The sequence below is a fragment of the Carcharodon carcharias genome, chromosome 19 (assembly GCF_017639515.1).
Source record: "Carcharodon carcharias isolate sCarCar2 chromosome 19, sCarCar2.pri, whole genome shotgun sequence".
NCBI lineage: Eukaryota > Metazoa > Chordata > Chondrichthyes > Lamniformes > Lamnidae > Carcharodon > Carcharodon carcharias.
In genome coordinates, this window is record NC_054485.1 from 5,025,544 (window position 1) to 5,051,331 (window position 25,788).

The 25,788-nt window shown below is 43.3% G+C and overlaps 1 protein-coding gene across 4 annotated transcripts in view; it reads right to left on the reverse strand.

Annotated features, from left to right (window-relative positions):
* Nucleotides 1-25,788, reverse strand: part of LOC121292004 (S-adenosylmethionine decarboxylase proenzyme-like) — an 84,722-nt gene that overhangs the window by 17,214 nt on the left and 41,720 nt on the right. For 3 of the 4 annotated variants that reach the window (XM_041213738.1, XM_041213739.1, XM_041213737.1), the window contains 2 exons: nucleotides 18,823-18,915; nucleotides 4,529-4,684 (listed from right to left, as the gene is read on the reverse strand). In XM_041213738.1, coding sequence (XP_041069672.1) covers nucleotides 4,529-4,684; nucleotides 18,823-18,915 — 249 coding nt within the window. Of the gene's footprint in view, nucleotides 1-4,528; nucleotides 4,717-18,822; nucleotides 18,916-25,788 lie in introns of all 4 variants that reach the window. The other variant, XR_005946142.1, reaches the window with a different exon arrangement.

Consider the following 25,788-nt stretch of genomic DNA (forward strand, 5'->3'; position numbering starts at 1 on the left):
TGTGAATAATGTTTATTGGCTGATTATATGATGTAAACAAACCACCATTTTTTTTACTAAGTTGTTTACTTTTTCATGTTATAACCCTATTATAATTTTAGTTAAAAATTTTGTTGTGCTCTACATTCTGAAACCCCATCTATATTAATCGGTGATGACTATTAAAATGGAATGGATCCAAGTCAATGAACAATACACCTAAATAAAAATAAAAATACCTGGAAAAACTCAGCAGGTCTGGCAGCATCTCCAGAGAGGAACACAGTTAACGTTTCGAGTCCGAATGACTCTTCAACAGAACTAAGGAAAAATAGAAGAGAGGTGAAATATAAGCTGGTTTAAGGGGTGGGGGGGTGAGGGTGGGTAGATGGGTAGAACTGGATAGAGGGCCAGTGATAGGTGAAGATAGCCAAAAGATGTCATACACAAAAGGACAAAGAGGTGTTTTTTTTGTCTATGACATCCTTTGGCTTATCTCCACCTATCACTGGCCCTCTATCCAGCTCTACCTGTCCCACCCCCACCCCCTTAAACCAGTTTATATTTCACCTCTTTTCTATTTTTACTTAGTTCTGTTGAAGAGTCATTCGGACTCGAAACATTAACTGTGTTCCTCTCCGCAGATGCTGCCAGACCTGCTGAGTTTTTCCAGGTATTTTTATTTTTGTTTTGGATTTCCAGCATCCGCAGTTTTTTTGCTTTTAACAATACACCTAGTTACACACCTATTGCATGTATCAGATCCAATACTAGCATATTGTATTTGTAACATGCATCACATACTTCTAAAGCTATAATCCAAACTCACATTTCTTTACACATGAAAACAGTTATAATAAAATGACGACCAGTCATTTCACAGTATGTTGTTTAAACATGTAGCCAAGTACAACCAGTTACAACTGCCATCTGATTAGCTGTAACTAGTCGGAGGACAGTCTCACAGGCAGTACCTCAACTGTGGCCTTAAAGGGAGAGGCACCTAAAACTTACAACCTCAGTTCAGACATTTCATGAGACTCACCAGTCTTTAAATAAAACAAAAGTACTATATGTGTCATGTTGATCATACTGCAAAGTGGAAAATTTACCTTACACTTTCACTTCATTAGATCAAATATCATTTATAAAATAGCAACATGGCAATTGAACAGCCTTTGAAAAAGTATCGAAAAAAAAATTGGTTAATTCCTGTCTTCTGCTGACTTTTAATAACCTGACCTCTCTTTGATGGGAGGTGGTAGAGACTTACGAATAGCTGACAATCTGGTGTATTAGAAACCCAAATTTCTTTGTTAGAAGTGTGCTGTGGGTGCTTCAGAGAGCATTTTATATTTGGACAAGTACAAAGATGATTAACTGCAGAACATTTTCACGCGGGGAACAGTTGAGCAACATAAACTTCACCTCTGGTCCAGTTATACTTTATGTACAGCCAAGGTTAAATACAGTTTAACAGTGGACAGCTATCTCAATGTAGACCCTTCACACCAATGAGAGAAGTGCGACCAAGATGTAAACACTCTCTTCAAAATTGTGGAATAACACATTGTGCAACACCCTGTCATTATAAAATGACGTATCCTCTATCCATGCAGTGCAATAGGATATATGCTGGTAATATATTATAAATTAGATAGGAAAGTCAATCACATTGTACATTCAATTCCATTTACCCACATTTACAGTTAGAGAAGCACTTGATGGCTCACAACAAAGAAATATCCCAGTGAGGAAGAAGGGTGCCAGCAAGGGGATAAACTAACTATGGTTAACCAAGAAAGTTAAGGACAGTATCAAAATTGAAAGAAAATACATACAACGTGGCAAAGATTAGTGGTAAACCAGAGGATTGGGAAAGTTTTAAAAACCAACAAAAAATGACCAAAAATAATAATGAAGAAGGAGAAAATAAACTTTTAGAGTAAATTAGCAAGTAATATAAAAATGGACAGTAAGAGCTTCTTTAAATATATAAAAAGGAAGCGAGAGGCCAAAGTGAACGCAGGCCCTCTAGCGAATGAGGCTGGGAAAATAATAATGGGGAACCATTGAATGGCAAAGGAGTTAAATAAATACTTTGCCTCAGTCTTCACAGTAGAAGACACTAATAGCATTCCAAAAATACTAAAAATCAAGGAACAAAAGAGGGGGAGGAAATAAGCACAATAACTATGAGTAGAGAAAGTACTAGGGAAACTAATGGGGCTATAGGCCAATAAGTCCCCTGGACCTGATGGGTTGCATCCTAGGATATTAAAGGAAGTAGCTACAGAGATAATGGATGCTCTGGTAGTAATCTTCCAAGAATCCTTAGATTCTGGAATAGTCCAACAGGATTGGAAAACTGCCAATGTAACACCCTTATTTAAAAAGGGAGACACAAAAAAAAACAGGTAACTATAGACCAATTAGCTTAACATCCATCATTGGGAAAATGTTAGCGTCTATGATAAAGGATGTAATAGCGGAGCATTTAGAAATGCATAATATAATCAATCAAAGTAAGCATGGATTCAAGAACGGGAAATCATGCCTGACAAATTTATTAGAATTCTTTGAGGAGGTAACAAGCAGGATAGATAAAGGGGAACCAGTAGATGTAATATATTTGGATTTCCAAAAGGTGTTTGATAAGGTACCGCTCATAAGGCTACTTAATAAGATAAGAGCCCATGGTGTTGGGGGTAGTATATTAGCATGGATAGAGGATTGGCTAACTAATAGAAGACAGACAGTTAGGATATGGGGGGTTTTTGCAGGATGGCAACCTGTAACTAATGGAGTGCCACAGGGATCAGTGCTGGGGCCACAATTATTTACAATATATATTAATGACTTAGATGAGGGAAGTGAATGTGCTATTGCCAAGTTTGCAAATGACACAAAAATAAGTGGGAAGGCAAGTGTTGAGGATGACACAAAGAGTCTACAGAGGCTAAGTGAATGGGCAAAAACTTGGCAGATGAAATATAATGTGGGAAAATGTGAGGTTATGCACTTAGGCAGAAGAATAGAGGAGCTGAATATTACTTAAATGGAGAAAGATTGAAGAAAGCTGCAGCACAGAGGGATTTGGGAGTCCTTGTGCATGAATCCCAAAAGGCTAGCATACAAGTTCAGCAGGTAATAGGGAAGGCAAATATAACATTGGCCTTTATTTCAAAGGGAATGGAGTATAAAAATATACAAGGCATTAGTTAAATCACACCTAGAATACAATGAACTGTTTTGGTCCCCTTGTCTATGGAAAGGTATACAGAATTTGGAGGCAGTCCACAGGAGGTTCACTAGGTTGATCCTGGGTATGGAGGGATTTTCTTATGAGGAGGAGATTGAGTAGGTTGGGTCTGTACTCATTGGAGTTTAGAAGAATGAGAGGCAACTTTATGAAACATATAGGGCAGGATTTTTATCTCGTCGGGTGGGTGTGGCAGGCGTGGGAGCGGCTGCAAAACCCACAATCAGGCCCCGACTGCAATTTCACACTGGCTGACCAGCCCGGAGCCTCAGCAATGCCGGGAGGAGTGCAGACGCTGAAGTGTGTGCTTGCGCATGGGGGAGTGTGCACTGAAATCTCCCTGAAGGCACAGAGCTGCCTCAGGGAGCTGTAGATTTTTAACATTAAAAAAGAAAGACTTCAAAAATAAGGAAAACGTGTCCACTTATGTGGCTCTGTCACATGAGCAGGGGCATTTTACAGGGAGTTTTAACATTTTTTATTATTTTTATTTACTGTCCGAAACCTCATCCCACCCCTGGATGAGGTTTTGTTAAAAATGCAAGGCCTGTTGGACGGACAGTGAAAAATTCAATTTAATGAATTAATTAAGAGCCTTAATAGGCCTCTTAATTGTTGGCGGGCGCGCTGCTGTCTCTTGCGCGCATCTGCCAAGTGAAATATCACCAGAGTGCGCAATGATGTCAGGACACTCGCCCAATGTCATTGCGCACCATTTCACTCCCATTCGGGTCAGGAGTGGGCCCGCCCACCGGATGAAAAATTCTGCCCTTAAGTTTCTTAGGGGGCTTGACAGGATAGATGCTGAGAGATTCTTTCTCCTTGTGGGAGAGTCTAGGACTAGAGGGCATAATCTCAGAGTAAGGGGGCGCCCGTTTAAGACAGAGATGAGGAGGAATTTCTTCTCTCAAAGGGTAGTGAATCTGTGGAATTCTTTACTGCAGAGGGCTGTAGAGGCTGGGTCATTAAGTATATTCAAGGCTGAGATAGACAGGCTTTCAATCAGGGAGGGAATCAAGGATTATGCGGAAATGCCAGCAAAGTGGAGTTGAGGATTATCAGATCTCATTGAAAGGCAGAGCAGACTCGATTGGCTGAATGGTCTACTTTTGCTCTTAGATCTTACTGATAAATAATACTCATGTTCCTGTAGATAATATTAAGTTGTTCAACGTATGACCTCTATTATGTGTACAGGATCTACTCACACCAGTAATCTAGATCCACAAAGATGAATTTACCCATCTACCCAACAAAGCAAACACAAACTTGCTGATACGAACTCACCTGATTAGCAAATAGAGTTGTAACAAACGTTCCTGGTTTGAAGATATCCACTACCTTCTTAATCAGTTTGGTGTAGGAATTCAAGGCTAGATTAGTTTCAAAGCTTACATAGGAAAAATCAGGTTCTGGCGTGATATGAATCGTCCAATATGTTCCCTATTGTTATGAAGAGACAAAGAAAGAAGTAGCTGTGGAAAAATGGTGTAATAAAACGTGTGCATTAATTAAAAAGCCAAAGGAACAGCAACCCATTCAGGGAAAAGTAGCAGAAACACAAACCAAGCACAGATTTTACAATACTTGTGTTTTAATCACTTGTAAGAGTTTGATCTTCACAGAAAGAAGCTTCAATGTGTTTTCAAACAAATGCTTTATTACAAGAGCTGTCGCAGCTGCATATTTCTTCTGCTATCTTCAATATTCTAAACTGTTTGCTGAATATTTATGGAAAATCCTGGCCTAGACTCCTGAAATTCCAATTCACAAGGCAGCTTTAGCATAAGCTGTCTGAACTGTGAGAAAGGATTTAGTTAAAACTTAAGGGAATTACATTTTATTCATTGACTGTGCCCATCCTGGGGTCCTGGTTAAGCAATGCCTCGATATTAAGATTCTCAGTCATGTTCTCAAATCCCTCCATGGTCTCGCCCCTCCCTATCTCCACAATCTCCTCCAACCACACAACCCTTCGAGATATCCGCGAATTGGATTCCCATCCAATTCTGGCCACTTGAGCATCCCTGAATTTAATCGCTCCACCATTGGTGGCCGAGCCTTCAGCTGCCTAGGCCCTGAGCTCTGGAATTCCCTCCATAAACCTCTCCAGATTGCTATTCTCCTTTAAGATGCTCCTTAAAACCTGACTCTTTGACCATCTGCTCCAACGTTGTGGCTCTGTCAAATTTTGCTTATAATACTCCTGTGAAGAGCCTTGGTCCATTTTCTTACATTAAAGGTGCTATACAAATACAAGTTGTCCTTGTTGTGAGGTGAGAACATAGCAACAGGAGTAGAGATTGTAATAGTGCAGACATTCCTATTGTGACAAAGATGTCTCTGTTTTACAAGTCTGATACTTTCTAATCTTATAGAAAAATAATAAGTTCTGTAGCCCTGTTAGAAAATGCAACTCTTTGTAAACACAACTCAATTATACACCATACTGTATAAATCCAATAATGTCTTATGAATTATCCCAAAGCAGTTCATTGACGGTGAATTACTTGGAAGTTCATGAACTGTTGTTCTATAGATAAAACTATTTTACACGCAACAGTAACCTCTATAGCACGAGTAATATAATGAACATCCCAAGACCCTTTGCAGGAGCATTGTAAAACAAAAATTACCCCGAGGAATATAAGGAGATATTAGGCAAATGACCAAAAACTTGATCAAAGGGATAGTGTTAAGCAATGTCTTAAAGGACAAAGTCAAAACAGAGAGGGGGAGAGGTTTAGGGAGGGAATTTTAGAGCCTAGGCAGCTGAAGTCACAGCCACCAATGGTGGAGTGATTAAAATCAAGGATGCTCAAGGTACACAGCAAGATTCCGAAAACAGCAATGAAATGAATGACCAGTTAATCTATTTTTGGTGACACTGTTTGACAGAATGATGCATGAAAGGGAGATAGTGGCGTAATTGTAATGGACTAGGTAATCCAGAGGCCCAGACTGGTGCTCTGGGAATATGGGTTCAAGTCTCACCACAGCAGCTGATGGAATTTAAATTCAATTAATAATTCTGGAATCGAAAGCTAGTCGCAGTAATGGTGACCATGACAACTAGATTCAATTATCGTAAAAACACATCGGAGTCACTGACGTCCTCGGTCCGGCCTATATGTGACTCCAGACCCCCAGCAATGTGGTTGGATCTTAGCTGTCCTTTGAAATGGCCCAGCAAGCTGTACCTAAACTACTGCAGAAAAGTCAGACCACCATCGCCTTCTCAAGGACAATTAGGAATGGACAACAAATGCTGGTCTTGCCTGCGACACTCACATACCCTGAAGGAATAAAAAGAAAGCAGGATACTGAACGAAATCCCTGCTCTAACTCAGTTAGGCCCAGGAGACTTTTGATGGAAAAACGAACCATCTGTAACAACATATTTGTTGGAATTCAGAAGCATTGGCAACAGATAATGAAATACAACCATCTTAATGGAGATGGAAATTGATAGTTTCAGTGGGGAAAGCTGACTACTAATTTTGTGTATATCCCTCAAGAAAATATGTATTCCAAAAATAAATTAATCCATTAAGCTGTGAAATACACAGAATCACAGGATGGTTACAGCACAGAAGGTGGCCATTCAGCTTATCGTATCTGCACCGGCTTTCTGATCCAGCAACTCACCTAGTGCCACTCCCCTGGCTTCTCCCTGTAGCCCTGCACACTTTTCCTTTTCAGATAATAATCTAATTCCTTTTTGAACTCCTCAGCTGAACCTGCCTCTGCCACACTCTCAGGCAGAACATTCTAGATCTTAAACCCTGTCTGCATGAATGGATTTCTCCTCCGACTGCCATTCCTTCTTTTGCCAAGTACCCCCTCATTCTCAATCCTTCCACTGGTGAACAGTTTCTCCCATTTACACTCTGTCGGGAGCCCTCAGAATTTTGAATACTTCTATCAAATCTCCTCTCAGCCTTCACTTTTCCAAGAAAAACATTTGCAGCTTCTCCAATCTATCTGCGTAGCTCAAGTTCCAAGTCCCTGGAACCATCCTCATGAATCTTTTTTGCGCTCTCTCTAATGCCTTCATATCTTTTCTAAACTGTGATGCTCTTAACAGGACATGTTACTTCAGTTGAGTCCGAACATTTTTATATGCTTCAGATATGCAGGTAATCTGTAGTGGAATGTATCTACTGTGCACTGAGATCAATTAACTTTTCATTCGCTCACAGGATGTGGCATCGCTGGCTAGGCCAACATTTATTGCCCATCCCTAATTGCCCTTGAGAAGGTGGTGGTGAGCTGTCTTCTTGAACCGCTGCAGTCCATGTGGTGTAGGTATATCCACAGTGCTGTTAGGGAGGGAGTTCTAGGATTTTGACCCAGCAATAGTGAAGGAACGGCGATATATTTCCAAGTCAGGATGGTATGTGGCTTAGAGGGAACTTGCAGGTGGTGGTGTTCCCATGTATCTGCTGCCCTTATCCTTCTAGGTGGTAGAGGTCGCAGGTTTGGAAGGTGCTGTCGAAGGAGCCTTGGTGAGTTGCTGCAGTGCATCTTGTAAATGGTGCACACTGCTGCCATTGTGCATTGGTAGTAGAGGGAGTGAATGTTTAAGGTGGTGGATGAGGTGCCAATCAATAAGTCCTGGATGGTGTTGAACTTTTTGAGTGTTGTTGGAGCTACACTCATCCAGGCAAGTGGAGAGTATTCCATCACACTCCTGACTTGTGTCTTGTAGATGGTGGACAGGCTTTGGGGAGTCAGGAGGTGAGTTACTTGCTGCAGAATTCCCAGCCTCTGACCTGCTGTTCTAGCCACAGTATTTATATGGCTGTTCCAGTTCAGTTTCTGGTCAATGGTAAACCCTAGGACATTGATAGTGGGAGATTCAGTGATGGTAATGCCATTGAATGTCAGGGGGAGATGGTTAAATTCTCTCTTGTTGGAGATGGTCAGTGCCTGTCACTTGTGTGGCGTGAATGTTACTTACCACTTGTCAGCCCAAGCCTGGATATTGTCCATGTCTTGCTGCATATGGACTGCTTCAGTATCTGAAGAGTCACGAGTGGTGCTGAATATTGTGCAATCATCAGCGAACATCCCCTCTTCTGACCTTAGGATGGAGGGAAGGTCATTGATGAAGCAGCTGAAGATGGTTGGACCGAGGACACGATGCTGAGGAACTCCTGCAGTGATGTCCCAGGACTGAAATAATTAGTCTCCAACAACCACAACTATTTTCCTTTGCGCTAGGTATGACTGTAAACAGTGGAGAGTTGTCCCCCTGATTCCCATTGACTTCAGTTTTGCTAGGGGTCCTTGATGCTACACTCAGTCAAATGCTGCCTTGATGTCAAGGGCAGTCACTTTCACTTCTTGAGTTCAGCTCTTTTGTCCATGTTTGGATCAAGGTTTTAATGAGGTCAGGAGCTGAGTGGCCCTGGCAGAACCCACTGAGCATCAGTGAGCAGGCTTTGTTGAGTAAATGCTGCTTGATAGCACTGTTGAGGACCCTTTTCACCACTTTACTGATGATCGAGAGTAGACTGATGGGGCAGTAATTGACTGGGTTGGATTTGTCCTGCTTTTTGTGTACAGGACATACCTGGGCAATTTTCCACATTGTGGGGTAGATGCCAGTGTTGTAGCTGTACTAGAACAGCTTGGGTCGGGGTGTGGCAAGTTCTGGAGCACAAGTCTTCAGTACTATTGCTTGAATGTTGTCAGGACCCATAGCCTTTGCAGTATCCAGCGCCTTCTGCTGTTTCTTGATATCACGTGGAGTGAATCGATATGGCTGATAGCTGAGGACCTCAGGAAGAGTTGAGATGGATCAAGCACCTGGCACTTCTGGCTGAAGAATGTTGCAAATGCTTCAGCCTTGTCTTTCTTTTGGTTCTGTCATGGGACCTGGACATCACTGGCTCAGCAGCATTTTTTCGTCTATCCCTAATTCCCCTGGAGAAGTTGGTGGTGAGTCACTTTCTTGAACCCCTGCAGTCCATGTGGTGTAGGTGCACCCACAGTGCTGTTAGGAAGAGAGTTCCAGGATTTTGACCCAACGAAGGAGTAGTTCAAAGTCAGGATGGTGTGTGGCTTGGAGGGGAACTTGCCTTTGATGGTGTTCCCATGCATTTGCTGCCCTTGTCCTTCTAGGTGGTAAAGGTCATGGGTTTAGAAGCCTTGGTGAGTTGTTGCAGTGCATCTTGCAGATAGTTTTGCACTGGTGTGCTGGGCTCCTTCATCGTTGAGGATGGGGATATATATGGAGCTTTCTCTTCCAGTGAGTTGTTTAATTGTCCATCATCATTCATGATTCATGACTGGATGTGGAAGACTGCAGGGCTTAGATCTGATCCGTTGGTTGTGGGATCACTTAGTCCTGTCTATCATTTGCTGCTTCTGCTGGTTGACATACATGTAGTCCTGTGTTATAGCTTCACCAGGTAGACACCTCATTTTTAGGTATGCCTGGTGCTGCTCCTGGCATGCCCTCCTGCACTCTTCATTGAATCAGGGTTGATCCCCTGGCTTGTTGGTAATGGTAAAGTGGAGATATGCCAGGCCATGGGTTTACTGAATACAATGCTATTGCTGCTAATGGCACACAGCGCCTCATAGTGCCCTGTCTTGAGTTGCTAGATCTGTTCGAAATCTATCCCATTTAGCACGGTGGTAGTGCCACACAACACGATGGAGGATATCCTCAATGTGAAGGCAGGACTTCATCTCCACAAGGACTGTGCTGTGGTCATGGACAGATGCATCTGTGCAAGGTAGATTAGTGAGGGCAAGGTCAAGTAGGTTTTTCCCTCTTGTTGGTTCCCTCACCACCTGCTGCAGATTTAGTGTAGCAGCTATGTCCTCTAGGACTCAGCCAGCTCAGTCAGTCGTGGTGCTACTGAGCCATTCTTGGTGATGGATATTGAAGTCCCTCACCCAGAGTACATTCTGTGCCTTTGCCACCCTCAGTGCTTCTTCCAATTGGTGTTCAGCATGGAAGCGCACTGATTCTGTTGTAAATCAACATTACAAATTACCTGCTCATTATTAAATTTCTCTTTGTGGGAGTTTGCTGTGAACAAATTAGCTGCTGCATTTCCTGAAGTATAACAATGGCAACACTTCAAAAGTACTTCATTGGCTGTAAAATGCTTTGGGATGTCAATAGGTCTTGAAAGGTGCTATATAAATGAAAGGTTTTTTTTATTTCTCTAAGAGAAAATTTGGTTATTTAAGAAAAATGAAATTTCTGTGTAATAAGTGGGATGAGTTGTTAGGTAAACATGAAATGTTGGTTTCTTTCTCACTCCAGCATGTAAGCAGAAGGTAAGACCTGCTGCTGAGAAAGTAAAAGCTTGTTCCTTTAAGAGATTTCTGGCAGAGACCCACATGATCAGCCCTTACTGAATCTCGAGGTCACTGTTCACCTATCATTCTCTTCCACCATTAAAGCCTGTTTCACATGAGAGAGTTCACAACAGTATAGAAATAAGCAGGGCAACAGGCCTGCAGTATTTCATCGCTCTGTAAAAATGTGGACTATTTTAGAGCTATTTCACTGTCATTTTATTGCACCTTCTGCTGTCAAGCTCTGCAAAGTATTTCTAACAACCAACATGCAGGCAATGTGCCTCTGGTGTCTCCTGCAAGCTCAGTATTTCATGGTCTGTTAGATTTAGCAAGGTTTTTTGGATGAGATGAAGAAAAGCAAGCTCCACACTCTAACTTTAACTGGTTCAAAATAATTAACTGCCTCTGGACTTAAGACGCAAACTCACACAAAGCATAAAGCTTCCACTTCTCCCTCAACACAGGTCGGTGACAAACCCTCTCATTGTGGAGTCAAACAATAGAACCAAGTCTGGTTACTGACGCAGGATTTACCAGATCTCTTTAATGTACCATGAAAGTGAAAGACATTGAGACACCACAACCCCCAAACCAAGATTCAAGATCATGGCACAAGGGTGAGCTAGGAAAAGGTGAAGACACGTCCCCCTACCACCGTACAAAAATGACAAACCGGGTAAGACCAGCTGGTGGATCCAGCTGTACCACATGTAGCTGTGATGTCTAATTCTGTGACACTACTCACCACCCCCCACCACCGTGCAGACTGCTTCCTGGGGAAGGTAAGAAAAAAAGATAATAACCCATGTTAATTAGGGAAAAGAATCTGGAAAATTCTTCTTAATCCCTATAAATTATCCAAACTAGTCCAAGATACAACATAAACCTTGATTAATGTAACAGGATACCTATCTCTTGTACCAGGTGATTTCTGTTCCAGTCAGGAACAGCTTCTGTTCTCTCTTGAAGGAATATGGTGAATCAGAATTCACTGCAAGGACTGGGAGCCTGTTCCACTGATCCATTATTCTCTGACAAAATAAGAATTCCCAAATATCCAGCCTGAGCGGAGGGGGGGGCGTACTGGGGTCACTGGACTAGTACTCCAGATACCCAGGGGAACGTCCTGTGAACTCAGGTTCGAATCCCACCACAGCAGATGGTGAAATTTGAATTCAATAAAAAAAATCTGGAATTGAAAGCCTAATGATGACCACGAGACCATTGTCGATTGTTGTAAAAACTCACCTGGCTCACTAATACCCCTTTAGGGAAAGAAATCTGCTGTCCTTGCTAGGTCTGGCCTACGTGTGACTCCAGACCCACGGTAATGTGGTTGAATCTTAAATACCCTCTGTGGCAGGAGGTGAGCTCGGCACCCAATTAGAGGCACCAGGCGGATCCGTGAGGTGGGAGCTGTCAGCCTGGTGCTAGCAGCAAAGTTAGGCGGTGGCCATGTTGGGGGCTGTGCTGTCTTACTGTGGAGAGAAGGCAGCTCATGAAAGGACCAGGATGTTAAAGGTGGCGCAAAGTGGCCATGGACACCAAATTGAGATCTAGTGTTTGACATGGCACTAGTTGACCCCTTAAATTTCACAAGAGACGGATTGATGACTCTGACAGCTGTGTACAAACATTTTCGTCTGGTAAAATCATTGAAAATTCCACACTCTTTCAGACAGGCCCCTTAAAAAGCGCCTTAAGGTGAATTGGCAGCAAGTGGGTTTCCTGTTACCTGCAGGCCCTTTGATAATTGCAAGCTGTCCTGAAGGTGATGGGTTCCAGTGCCGCCCTCCAGGAACATGGACCTCTACACCATGTTTGTTGACCTGACCAAGATCACAGTCAGTCATGAGGCCCTTTGGAAAGTAATGGAGAAAATTGGCTGCCCTAAGAAATTCATCACAATGTTTCGACAGTTCCATGACAGCATGTTCACACATGTCCTGGGTGACGGTGAATCTTCTGACCCATTTCCAATCATTAATGGGGTTAACAATGCTGCATGCTAGCTCCAACCTTCTTCATCATGTTCTTCTCTGCCATGGTCTCCATGATGGTGATCCTGGCATCGAAAGCAGATATCACATGTACAGGAAGCTGCTCAATCTGAGATGTCTTCGGGCAAAAACCAAGGTTTCCAAGGACATAATTCATGGTTTCCTGTTTGCCAATGACTATGCACTAGCAGCTGCTTCAGAGCTGGAAATACAATGTAGCATGGATTTGTTCTCCAATGCATGGGACCATTTTGGCCTTTTCTTCAACAAGTAACATCCCAGCCTGCTCCAGGAAAGCCCTGACTCAAGCCCAAGGTTTCAGTCCATGACCAGAATCTGTCAGCAGTGAAGACGTTCACTTACCTTGGCAGCACCACCTCTCCATTGTCTAGCTCGATGACAAGACAAGCATTGTCAAAGTAAGTGCAGCCTTTGGCAGCCTTCAAACATCAGTCTGGGAATGAAGAGGAGTAAGTCTGCCGACCAAACTGAAAGACTCTAGGGTAATGGTTATACACGCTCTGCTCTGAGCATGTGAGACTTGGACCCTGTATCAGTCTCATGCCAAGAAGCTCAACCATTTTCACTTGAGCTGTCTTCAAAAACTTCTAAAGATCAGGTGGCAGGACAAAATACCAAACACTGAGGTGCTCACCCAGAGCCATTGAACCATAGAAATGTTATGGCACAGAAAGAGGCCATTCAGCCCATCGGGTCTGCACCGGCCAAAAGGAGAAAAAAGAAACTAGCTGCTCATTTTAATCCCACCTTCCAGCACCTGTTCCGTAGACTTGCAGGTTATAGCACTCAGGTGCAGATACAGGTGCCTTTTAAATGAGTTCAGCATTTCAGCTGCATCCACCAATTTGGGCTGTGAATTTCCAGACACCCACCATCCTCTGGGTGAAAAGGTTTTTCCTCATGTCCCCTCCAATCCTTCTTCCAATCACCTTAAATCTATGCCCCCTGGTAATTGACCCCTCAGCTAGGGGAAACAGGTCTTTACGGTCTACCCTATCTAGGCCCCTCATAATTTTGTACACCTCAATTAGGTCACCCCTCAGCCTCCTCTGTTCCAAGGAAAATAACCCCAGCCTATCCAATCTCTCCTCATAGCTGCAATTTTCAAGCCCTGGCAACATTCTTGTAAATCTCCTCTGTACTCTCTCCAGAGCAATTATGACCTTTCTGTAATGTGCTGACCAGAACTGTACACAACATCCCAGCTGTGGCTTAACCAGCATTTTATACAGTTCCATCATTATCTCCCTACTTTTGTATTCAATACCTCATCCAATAAAGGAAAATATTCCATCTGCTTTCTTTATCACCTTATCCATCTGTCCTGCCACCTTAAGGGTCCTGTGGACATGCACTTCAAGGTCTCTCACTTCCTCAACCCCTCTCAATATTCTCCCATTTATTGGGTATTCCTTTGCTTTGTTTTCCCTCCTCGAATGCATTACCTCACGCTTCTCTGGATTGAATTCCATTTGTCACTTTTCCACCCACTCAACCAACCCCTTGATATCCTTCTGGAGTTGACAGCCATCCTCTTCACTTTCAGCTACACAACCAATTTTTGTGTCATCTGTAAATTTCCAAATCATGTCTCCCACATTTAAGTTCAAATCATTAATATATACAACAAACAGCAAGGATCTCATGGAACCCTATGGAATGCCACTGGAAACTGCTTTTCACTCACAAAAACATCCATCAACCATTACCCTTTGTCTCCTGTCACTGAGCCAATTTTGGATCCAACTCGCCACCTTCCCCAGTCTGCCATGTGATACCATGTTAAATGCCTTACTAAAATCCATGTAGACAACATCCACTACACTACCCTCATCAATCCTCCTTGTTATGTCCTCAAAAAATTCTATTAAGTTAGTAAGACACAATCTTCCTCTAACAAAACCATGCTGACTATCCCTGATCAATTTGTGCCTTTCTAAGTGATGATTTATCCTGTACCTCAGAATTGATTCCAATAATTTTCCCAGTCATACTGACTGGTCTATAATTTTCTGGCCTATCCCTTGCACCCTAATAAATAATGGTGCAACATTCACAGACCTCCAATTCTCTGGTACCTCGCCTGTATCTAGTAGGATTGGAAAATGATTCTCAGGGCATCTGCTATTTCCTCCCTGGCTTCCTTTAACAGCCTGGGATACAATCCAGCCGACCCTGGTGATTTATCCACTTTCAAAGATGTCACTTCCTCCAGTATTTCCTCTCTCATTATGCTAATTGTATCTAATATTTCACACTCCTCTTTAACTAGAATGTCTGCATCATCCCTCTCCTTAGTGAAGACAGAGACAAAGTACTCATTGAGAACCCTGCCCACATCTTCAGCATCAATGCACTAGTTACCATGTACAACTCTGACAGGCCCTAGCCTTCAATGAAGGGATGAATGCAGCGGATTAGGGTGGTATTGTGGCGTAGAGTTTCTGTTTTGGGCCAGTCAATACTCCTGGTATAAATTACCCCAAAAGTGTTTTATCTCCCTCTGTGTTTCGTGCCTGAGCTGACAGGTCAAGCATATTAAAGACAGTCACAACTGAGTTGGGCTTTTCATGTAAGCCAGAATGCTTGACACTTGTTTACCAAAGTGAACTTTTTGTGCAGAGTTTGACTGTCTGTGGTGAAACCGCCCCACTCACCTTGCAGTCTGGTCTCCAGCAATGCACCTCGTGGAGACTGCCTGCAGTCCTCAGTCATGGCCTGGTGGTGTTGCTCGGTCTGGAGAGCTGCCTGGTGGGTGCTGCTGGGACTGGAGAGCTGCCTGGTGGTGCTGCTCGGTCTGGAGAGCTGCCTGGTGGTGCTGCTGGGAGTGGAGAGCTGCCTGGTGGTGCTGCTAGGACTGGAGAGTTGCCTGGTGGTGCTGCTCGGTCTGGAGAGTTGCCTGGTGGGTGCTGCTGGGACTGGTGAGCTGCCTGGTGGGTGCTGCTGGGACTGGAGAGCTGCCTGGTGGTGCTACTGGGACTGGAGAGCTGCCTGGTGGGTGCTGCTGGGACTGGAGAGTTGCCTGGTGGTGCTGCTGGGACTGGAGAGCTGCCTGGTGGTGCTGCTGGGACTGGAGAGCTGTCTGGTGGGTGCTGCTCGGTCTGGAGAGCTGCCTGGTAGTGCTGCTGGGACTGGAGAGCTGCCGGCTACTTGATTGGAGGCAGGACTTCCTTTTAGATGGGGATGGAAGTCTCGACTGAACCAATGAACAGGCTGATGGCCATAAAGTCAGGGTGCGGGTTACTCAGCCGCATGGAGACAGGTTCACCTCTGACCTTTCAGCCAGGGGAAGGGGTTATGACCTCATAAAATTCCAGGCACAAACAGGGAAGAAAAATAAAATCAGGTTAAAATTTTTTCCATTGAGCAAACTAAAGATTGGGATGGGCATGTGAAGAAGGCGGAGGCTAAAGAAGTTTTAAAACAGAATTTCTAAAACAATTATTTAAACAAAATATTTTTAAAAATATTCTAATTAATCAGTTAACAGGACTTCAGGGCCAGAATATTGCGTTCGTCGGGCGGGTAGAGTCACATGAGGGGGACACGTTTACTAACATTTTAAATTCTTCATTTTTAATTTTCAAAAGTCTTCATCTCCCTGAGACAGCTCTGTGCCTCAGGGATCGTTTCCTGGGCGTACGCCCTCCTCCCCCACCACACAGGCAGCGCTGCAGCGGGAGTTTCATGCTGGGTGGACCTTCATTGACCCGCCAACGTCAAATCACAGTCGGCTTCCCGATTGCTTGTGCTCATCCCCACCAAACCCCACCCGGCGAGGCAAAAAATCCTGGCCCATGAAGATCAGAGTGAGTTTTAGGGTAAGCTCCGTTATTCATCAATTTTTATTAATCCCATCAGCGTCCAAATCCCAGTTACACCTGAATGAACAAGGTGAAATTTATTATGGAGTTTCAAACAATGATGTCGGAGCAGGAAAGCTGATATTCTCGCTGATTTCAGCGATTCTCGGCTCTGTGGAGCGGGTGCACAGTTTAGAAGCTGTGGAAGGACATTGACATAGAGACAGAGAGAGATACTGCAACTTCAGGATTTCTGCACTAACTTGCACATGTCCAGCTCCTTGAAGTTACAGACAGTTTCAAAGCAATAATGATGGCGAACACTGGCAGTTCACCATCAAAATCTCCCACAAAATCCAGGTCACTTTCAATGCAAATTTTTAAAAAAAATCAAATTTCTTTTAAGACCCTGCCCGATTACATTGGTTCATGATAGGTTTTGTATTTGATGTTCAAATGAGTTTGAGAAGAAATACAGAGGGAGATAAAACACTTTTTGGGGTCATTTGTGCCAGGAGTGTTGACTGGTCCAAAGCAGAAACTCTACCCCACAATACCACCCTCATCCACTGCATTCATCCCTTCATTAAAACAGAAAAAAGATCGTAAGTCTTTTCTCTAACTCTCTATCTGTGGTGATACCATCTGTTGGTGAGAGTTTCCAAATGTTTGTCGCAAAGGTATTTACGTGCATTTCAGAGTACGATGAACCAGACTTTTAAAACAAAAACAGAATTACCTGGAAAAACTCAGCAGGTCTGGCAGCATCGGTGGAGAAGAAAAGAGTTGATGTTTCGAGTCCTCATGACCCTTCGACAGAACTTGAGTGAGTCCAAGAAAGGGGTGAAATAAGGGGATCTGGACTCGAATCCCATCACGGCAGATGGTGGAATTTGAATTCAATAAAAACCTGGAATTAAAAGTCTAATGATGACCATGAAACCAATGCCAATTGGTGCAAAGACTCATCTAGTTTACTAATGTTCTTTAGGGAAGGAAATCTGCCATCCTTACCTGGTCTTACCAGACCCACAGCAATGTTGACTCTAATAAACATTGCCCTCTGAAACAGGGGCAATATTTCACCCCTTTCTTGGACTCACTCAAGTTCTGTCGAAGGGTCATGAGGACTCGAAACATCAACTCTTTTCTTCTCCGCCAATGCTGCCAGACCTGCTGAGTTTTTCCAGGTAATTCTGTTTTTGTTTTGGATTTCCAGCATCTGCAGTTTTTTTGTTTTTAACCAGACTTTTATCTGAGTTCTCGGGAGGTGGTGGTTTAGTGGTATTGTCACTGGAACAGTGTTCCAGAGACCCGGGGGAAGAATCTTCCCATCGGCGAGCGGGAGCGGGACCACTCGCTGACACATAAAATGGTGCGTGGTGATGTCGGGACATCCAATGTCACCGCGCGTCATTTAGATTGTCAGTTCGGCAGGCGCGCAGCCACTTTGGATGCGCACTCGCCGAACTGTCAAAGGCCTATTAAAGCAATTAACAAAAGTAATTCAAGTTGTTAAGAATGCTGCCCGTCCAGCCTTAAGGTTGGCGGGGGCGGGGGGGGGTGGGTGGGGATGCAGGTGAAGAGCCCAGGCGGCCTTCGCATTTATCATGAAACCTCATCCACGGGTGGGATGAGGTTTCATGAAGGATTTATTATTTAAATAAAAATTTTTGAAAAAGCTAATGGACATGTCCCAGCTCATGAGACAGTTTCACATGAGGGGACCTGTCCTTAAAATTTTTTTTCACCTTTATTAAATATTCCAGAACTTAAACTGGTCTCTGTGAGGCACCTCCGCACCTCAAGGAGATTTCAGCGCTTTTTCACGCGCATGTGTGAAAGAGCACAGGCCCCGACTCAGGGAATCCCCCACCACCCCCCACCCCCCTGTCCGCACAGGGAGTGCTCAGCACTTCCGGGCGCACATCACGCTGGGCGGGCCTTAATTGGCCTGCCCATGTAAAATGGTGGCACTCAGAACCCCCCCCTCAATGGGGCGGGGGGGGGGGGGGAAATTTTTCCCCCCAGGGTAATGCCCTGGGGATCCGGACTCGAATCCCGTCATGGCAGATGGTGGAATTTGAATTCAATAAAAACCTGGAATTAAAAGTCTAATGATGACAATGAAACCAATGCCAATTGTTGCAAAGACTCATCTAGTTTACTAATGTTCTTTAGGGAAGGAAACCTGCCACCTTTACCTGGTCTTACCAGACCCACAGCAATGTTGACTCTTAAAAACATTGCCCTCTGAAACAGGGGCAATTAAGGATGGGCAATAAATGCAAGCCTAGCCAGCGATGCCCACATAACCATGAATGAATAAAAAAAAAACTGCAGATGCAGTTAATGGGCTGCCAATCTCAGGTTATTTTTATAACCTGTGCAATAAAATATTTGGTTTTTAGTTGTGTCGTTGAATACTTACATCTGCTTTCAGCCCATTCATTGAGTAACCACAGGGATTGAACATTGTGGCATCTATAACCGATCCTGGTATCAGGTCACGTATCCCACTCATCTGAGAAAACAGATTATTTTAGCAAAGTGTAAGGAACATTAAGCTTGAGTTATGTGTTTAAAATCGTTCATACCCAGCCTTTATTAAATGTTGTTTTAAGACTGGGATTTTGGAATTCTGAGCATTCTCAAAATGGTTAAAGATCCAAATGACAAATCAGCAGAATGTTTTCAGTTTTTAATTTGTTCCATGCCTGCTTTCAAAACAAGCTAGAGTTCATCTGATTTGAAGCATGAAATTGATGACTAAGAAATTGCACATTTTCTGAGTGTGCTGTGCTTTAAATGCTTTATAATTATACCTTAAAATTCCATTTTATGGTATTTCTTTTACAACTGTATTCTCCAAAAAAAGGCAAAGCAATTATGTTACAATGTTCCATTGACTTGGATTTCCTGCACCATAAGTACAGAGAGTTCTATTTTACCCATTGGCAAGAATTGTGAAGTTTTTAACAAGTGAACTGAGATGAATACTCCATCTTAATTCAACACTTGCTGAGCTTGACAATGGAGCCAGTATTACTGCCCACCAAGTGTTAGAACCCAGTGTTTTTTGCTGTCAGGCGAATTAGAATTTTTTTTCGTGCCCCAGTTCCACTGTTGAGACCAATCACCAACAATTGACAAATTCTCAATCTTTTATACTGAAAGAATTGTGAAGATAAAAATGTTAATCTTTTATTCCATTTCACTGAACTTTCCAAGCCATTAAGTGTTGCATTTGGAATTCTCTACCCCAGAGAACCATGGATGCTCAGTCATTGTGTATATTCAAGACAGAGATTGATAGATTTTTGGGTGCTGAGGGAATTAAGTATTATGGGAAGAGTGCAGGAAGGTGGACTTGAGGTAGATCAGCCGTGATCTCATTAAATGGTGGAACAGGCTTGAAGGGCCAAATGGCCTCATCTAATTCTTATTTCTTATTTTCTTGTGTCCAAAATGCTGTTCAGCTCCAGGTCCTCTGTAATAGTTTGTTTCTTGATATAGCTATTAAAAGTATACCAGGTTTGACATGCGCAATCCTAAATCAGACTGAAACAATAAATTATCTCTTGAGAAATGCAAAATTCCAAAATTTGAAGTATGCCATGCTAAATTCTGTTTATGTTTTTTCATGTAATATGATAACACAATTAATATCAGATTTCCACAATCTGCAATGTTTTGATTTTGCCAAATTGATTTCATATGTTCCATTTATATGGCCATTTTGAGTGAGTGACTGGTAAAAGAGCACCCACTGGGTCACAGTTCCCATTTCAGACCATGGTATCACATTTTTGATTGGCTAAACTGGAAAAAGAAACGCAACACAAGTCTGTAATGATTTGCATTTGGGAAAAATGCAACTAACAGTGTCACATGAGCTGGGACAAGTCAATTAATTTTTATAAAAAATTTTATTCAATAATTTATAAAGACTTCACGAAACCTCATCCTGCCAGTGGATGAGGTTCCATGAAAAATGTGAAGGCCGCCTGGGCTCTTCACCTGCCCCCCGCCAACCTTAAGGTTGGACGGGCAGCTCAGCTTATTAGTTTAATTAGTGTTTAAATGGCCTTAATAGGCCTTTGACAGTTCGGCAGGCGTGCAGCTGAGTCGGCTGCACACCCACCAAACTGAAAATCTAAATGATGCGCAGTGACAAGAGGACACACGTCATTTTATGCCTCAGTGGGTGGGCCATTCAGTCCATCGAAACTGTGCTGATTCTGCATGAGCAACTCACTTTGTCACACTCCCCTGCCTTTTCCCTGTGTCCCGTACATTTTTTCTCTTTAGATAATTATCCAATTCTCCTTTGAATGCCTCACTTGAACCTGTCTCTAACACACTTTCAGGTAGTGCATTCCAGACCCTAACCACCCACTGTGTAAAAGGGGTTTTTCACATGTCGTTGTTGCTTCTTTTGCCACTTAAATTAGTGTCCTCTGGCCCTTGATTCTTCTGCCTATGGGAACAGTTTTTCCTACTCTACCTATAACCCCTCATAATTTTAAGCATCTCTATAAAATTTCCTCTTAATCTTCCCCTCTCTAAGAAGTTCCCCACACTTTCTGGTTTCCCGATCATGATCAGTGTTTCATTTGCTGATTGCATGGTCTATCTTATCTTGAGTAACAGCGGTCTGACTCCGGAGGGTTACTTTAAATTGCTTTATTTACACTATAAACATGATGAGTTACAAGGTAGGCACATCTCCTTTGAGTACAGACTAGTCTATCTGCCCCACAGAGTCTTTAGCGCAAGACTACTGATGCCACTGTTACATCATGATATACATTACTCATTATTATAACTAAGTCTTCTTGGTGCCTTCACAACTCTCCCTGACCACTGAGCGGTGGTGTTGATCTCGAACTGGATCGATGGATGGGGGCTCACTGACCTAAGGCAAGGGAAGAGGTTATAGGGCGAGGGCTGTATTGGGGAAGGAGTGTGTGTGGGAGCACATGTTGATCTGTGCAAGTGGCCTCAAGATGGTGAGGGCTGAGGAGGCATCTCCAGAGGAGATGAGGCCAGATGGAGATGTGAGGGTGTGTGTGAGAGAGAGTGAATGGTGATGTCCCTTGAACTGGCAGTGAGTAAGATGCCAGTGAATGTGTGATGGGCTTGAGCGTGTGAGTTTACAGTGATGAGATGGTTGCCTTACCCTGGTGGCATAGATAAGGTCATTCATCCTCTATCTGCACTGGATGGCCAACCCCTTCTGTGCAGCACTGGCACTGACCACTTCTGCCATCACCTACCAAGCCAGAGTGGTGATGTTGCTGCCCCTCCTGCAGCCAGAGTGGGGGTATCGGACATCACAGTGGGCCTCCATGGCATCCAAAAAGTGTTCCAGGGACGCATCACTGCATCAGGGGGCTGCAGTCTTCTTGCTTTTCGAGGCCATATCTTCAGTGCAGCAGCCCTGGGCTAGAAGCACTGAAAGGTGTGCGTGCGGCTGCACTTTAAATATGGTGCCCAGCGTGAGGAAGCAGCGAGGTGACGGCTTGGCGGGCAAATCGGAGGCTGCTCTCCAGCGAAACGGCATTTTTCTTGGGAATGCATGATTAAAGAGGTGGGATTGGGATGATATGGCGCGAAAAGCCGCCATTGCAGCCGGAGTGTAAAACATTCTTTTTCCTGCCTGCTACCACACCTAATGCAAATCTGGGATGATTCCGCCCTATGTCTGGAGTTGTACCATTTCTTCTACTTCTTGTGCAGGCCGCTCTCCATGCTCCTCACCTTTTTGAGTTCAGCTTCTGTAATGTTGACTTTCAGGTTCTGTGGCTGCAGAGAGACTTGTGTCTTCAGCCCTTGGCCCATGAGCAGTTCCACTGGTGAAAAGCTGTTAGTTAAAGCTGTGCCTCTGTAGTGTGGCAGGGCTGAGTTCCAGTCAGAATTCTTGGTCATTAAGAACTTGATGGCTCTTTTAGCTTCTCCTTTGGCCTGTGGGTGGACAGGAGAGCTGGTCATCGTCTTGGGAATGACCAAGCAATGGTTGAAGACCAGAAGATCATCAACTACCATTAGATGCCTGTTTTGTTCATGACATTTGCATTGGAGCTGCTGAGTAGAATTATATTTGGACCAACCTTCAAGCTTCTCAAGACCTTGGACACACTTCAGGTCCTCCTTCTACTTTTCAGACCTCTTGCCAATTTCAGGCAGAGACTGGCAGGGAATTCATTCTGGTTGATGAGAATGCTTCCACCTCAGAAACAGGCATGAAGTCCTGGGTAACGGCTTGATCCACCATAGCATAGGATAGGGCATCTGCCGTGGTCTGTGGCTTTCTTGGTGCATACACAGCCATGTACTTGTAACGCATCAACCAAAGGTTGAACCTTTGAATATGTAGGGTCATTTTGATGATCTCTGTGGAATTCAAGTGGGTGATCAGTGGTTTATGGTCAGTCTCAGTTTGGAAAGGTAAACTCATTAAGTAGTTAGAGAATCTCTCTGCAGCCCATGTCACTGCCAATGTTTCCTTCTCTATGGGACCGTAGCATTGCTCTGTTTCTGGCAATGCCCTGGAGGCACATATACAGGCTTCCTGTAGCCATTCTTCTGGACTATATTTGCATTGAAGACGCTACAGCGAAGGCTCACTAAGTTGATCCCTGAGATGAGGGGGTTGTCCTATAATGAGAGACTGAGCAAATTGGGTCGATTTTCTGTGGAGTTTGGAAGAATGAGAGGTGATCTTGTTGATTGTTTCCGCTGGTCGGGAATCTAAAACACGGGGGCATAGTGTCAGGATAAGGGGCCGATCATTTAGGACTGAGATGAGGGGAAATTACTTCACTCAATAAGTTGTGAATCTTTAGAAGTCTCTACCCCAGAGAATTCTGGGTCCTCTATCGTTGAATACATTTAAGGCTGGGATAGAGAGAATTTTGGTGTCGCAGGGAATTAAGGGATATGGGAAGTGGGCAGGGAGTGGCCACGAATGTATTGAATGGCGGAGCAGACGCGATGAGCCACATGGTCTACTCCTGCTCCTAATTCTTGGTGGGTGAATGAAATTGAGGTATGGATCAGCCATGATCTAATTGAATTGTGGAACAGGCTTGAGGGGCTGAATGGCCTCCTACTTTCCCTATATTCCTGGATCAAATTCAGTCTTTGTATCTAACATTTCAATTTGTTTATTTTTGAAAGTTATTATCTGAATACAAATTTAATAATGATTCAGTTTTCAGCTAAACTTCTGTATAAAAGCTATTAACATTTTATTACTTCAGAAAATGTGACCAGCTAAGAGAGGCAAATAAATTTAGATAGTGCCCCAATGTATCAATGTTTATAATTTGAAGTCAAATTGCTGTTTCCAAAAGATTTGTTCATCCTGTTGATGTGAGAGATTAATTGTGCAAAATCCCACGGCTGTTTCAGCTAATTGAAATTCTTTTGTAAATTAACCTGATTATTATTATTTTCTTGGACAAAAACTGATATTAAAATATCTTGGGACTTCTATTCTGGATAAATGATGTTTTCTGGAAGGTTTTATGATTGACCTTTACAGACGATGCTTGTTAAAAACTCTGTTCCTCTGTCCAAATTCCAAAGGGAAACAAACTTGCTGAGTGAATATTGATATTTGAAACTATAATATATAAACCAGCCATGTGTTCCAGGAAGACACTGACTGAAACATCAAGTGGAATCTATTAATTTATGTGACTGTGTTATTCATTTAGCAACTTGTAACAGTATTTATTTATTCTTCAGGACTTCATCATAAAACAGTCCATGTGACGTGCCAGACCCACCCAAGTGTTGCTATATTTTCCAGGAGCACAACCCTCTGAGATTTCTGTATTTCTCTAACTCTGACCTCTTGAGCATTCCCGATTTTAATCATTCCATCGCTGGCTGTTGTGCCTTCAGCTGCCTCAGTCCTAAACTCTGGGATTCCCTCGCTAGCTCTTTTTCACAGAATCACAGAATTTTAACAGCATAGAGGGAGGCCATTCAGCCCATCGTGTCTGCACCAGATCTCCAAATGAACATTATGACCTAGTCCCACTGCCCTGTCTTTTCCCCATACCTCTGCACATTGTTTCTATTCAAATCATCATCCAATGCCCTCTTGAATGCCTCAATTGAAGCTGCCTCTTCCAGGCAGCGCATTCCAGAGCCGAACCACTCGCTGTGTGAGAAAGTTTTTCAAATTTGCTTCTTTTGGAAATCACTTTAAATTTGTGCCCTCTCATTCTTGATCCTTTTATGAGTGGGAACAGCTTCTCCTTATCTACTCTATCTAGCCCCCTCATGATTTTGAACATCTCTATCAAATCTCCTCTTAGCCTTTGCCTCTCCAAGGAGAACAGTCCCAACCTCTTCAATCTATCTTCGTAACTGAAGTTTCTCACCCCGGAACCATTCTTGTAAACCTCTTCTGCACTCTCTTCAATGTGTTCACATGCTTCCTATAATGTGGCGCCCAGAACTGTACACAATATTCCAGCTGAGGTCTAACTAATGTCTTACATAAATTCAGCATAAACTCCCTGCTCTTATACTCTATGCCCCTATTAATAAAGCCCAGGATACTATATGCTTTATTAGCTGCTCTCCCCACCTGTCCTGACACGTTCAATGGTCTATGCACATATATACCCAGGTCTTTCTGCTCCTGCACTCCCTTCAAAATTTCACCCCTTATTTTATATTGTCTGTCCATGTTCCTCCTATCAAAATGCATTACCTCACACTTCTCCACACTGAACTTCATCTGCCACCTATCTGCCCACTCCACCAACTTGTCTATGTCCTTTTGAAGTTCTGCAGTGTCCTCCTTGCAGTTTACAACACTCCCGAGCTTCATATCATCCGCAAACTCTGAAATTGTCCCCTGCACACCAAGATCTAGATCATTAATATATATCAGGAAAAGCAAGGGTCCCAATACCGACCCCTGGGGAACTCCACTACAAACCTTCCTCCAGCCTGAAAAATATCCATTGACCATTACTCTCTGCTTCCTTCCCTCTGACCTTTGTATTCCTCTCGGTTCTCAGTTGTATTTTCTACCTGACACCTGTCATGAGCACACTTTATCTTCTTTATCTTAATTTCTATCTCCCTTTTCATCCAGGGAGCTCTGGATTTGTTTGGCCTACCTTTCCCTTTCAATGGAATATACCTTGACTGTGCCCAAATCAAATCCTTTTTGAAGGAAGCCCATTTTTAGCTACAGTTTTTCCCGCCAATCTTTCATTCCAGTCTAACTGGCCCATTCCATTCGTCCCCATCAAAGTAGGCTCTCGTCCAGTTAATTATTTCTACTCTGGTTTGCCTATTGTCCTTTTCAATTATCTTCCTAAAACATGAATACAATGATCACTGTCTCCTAAATGTTGTCCTAAAT